General features: G+C 46.6%; 1 protein-coding gene across 1 annotated transcript; it reads left to right on the forward strand.

Moving 5' to 3' along the window:
* Positions 1-262: 262 nt before the first annotated feature.
* On the forward strand, positions 263-1225 carry LOC136174760 (olfactory receptor 10A2-like). Its single transcript, XM_065944962.1, has one exon. It carries the CDS (start codon positions 272-274, stop codon positions 1223-1225), a length of 954 nt encoding a protein of 317 aa, XP_065801034.1. The 5' UTR covers positions 263-271.

Here is a 1225-nt window from a genome sequence, read left to right on the forward strand (position 1 = left end):
ATTAGGCATAAACTTTCCCTATTTGTCAACGTGCAGATAGAAAGATATCAACTCTGCTGAAACCTGACCCAGGGCCATTTCAGAGCTCATGCTGTGGCCCTTCTGCCCTGTGCTTTTATTCTCAGATAACACAAGATAATTTACTTGCAACTGAGATCCTGATCTTGCTTCTTTCCCTGACACTAAGAAGGATTCTGAAAAACAAATCCAGAATCTGACTCTTCCAATCGAGAATCTCTATGACCACAGTTGGGGTTTCATTCCTATATTTATGGCTGAAGGAAACTGGACAAGAGTTAATGAGTTTATCCTCATGAGTTTCTCTTCCTTACCTACTGAAATACAGTCATTACTCTTCCTGACATTTCTGTTCATCTACCTGGTCACTCTGCTGGGAAACAGCCTCATCATTCTGGTTACCTTGGCTGACCCCATGCTGCACAGCCCCATGTACTTCTTCCTCAGGAACTTGTCCTTCTTAGAGATAGGTTTCAATTTAGCCATTGTGCCCAAGATGCTGGGGACCCTGATTGCTCAGGACACAACCATCTCTTTTCTTGGCTGTGCCACTCAGATGTATTTCTTCTTCTTCTTTGGGGTTTCTGAATGCTCCCTCTTGGCCACCATGGCCTATGACCGCTATGTAGCCATCTGCAGTCCCTTGCACTACCCAATCATCATGAATCCAAGGACACGTGCCAAACTGGCAGCTGTCTCCTGGTTTCCAGGCATTCCTGTAGCTACTGTGCAGACCACGTGGCTCTTCAGCTTTCCATTCTGTGGCATCAACAAGGTGAACCACTTCTTCTGTGACAGCCCGCCTGTGCTGAGGCTGGTCTGTGCAGACACAGCACTGTTTGAGATCTATGCCATCCTTGGAACCATTCTATTTGTCGTGATACCCTGTTTGCTGATCCTATGTTCCTACACTCGCATTGCTGCTGCCATCCTGAAGATTCCATCAACTAAGGGGAAGCGTAAAGCCTTCTCTACCTGCTCCTCTCACCTGCTCGTCGTCTCACTTTTCTATGTATCTTTAAGCCTCATCTACTTCCGCCCTAAGTCCAATAATTCTCCTGAGAGCAAGAAAGTGCTATCACTGTCCTACACTGTTGTGACTCCCATGCTGAACCCCATCATCTACAGCCTGAGAAATAATGAGGTGAAGAATGCCCTTGGTCGGACCTTCCACAAGGCCCTAGGCCTTAGAAACTGCATCCCATAA

The sequence above is a fragment of the Muntiacus reevesi genome, chromosome 9, assembly GCF_963930625.1.
Source record: "Muntiacus reevesi chromosome 9, mMunRee1.1, whole genome shotgun sequence".
NCBI lineage: Eukaryota > Metazoa > Chordata > Mammalia > Artiodactyla > Cervidae > Muntiacus > Muntiacus reevesi.

Bases quoted from the DNA above. Each gene is read 5' to 3' on its own strand.
- LOC136174760 (XM_065944962.1), top strand. From the start codon at position 272: ATGGCTGAAGGAAACTGGACAAGAGTTAATGAGTTTATCCTCATGAGT.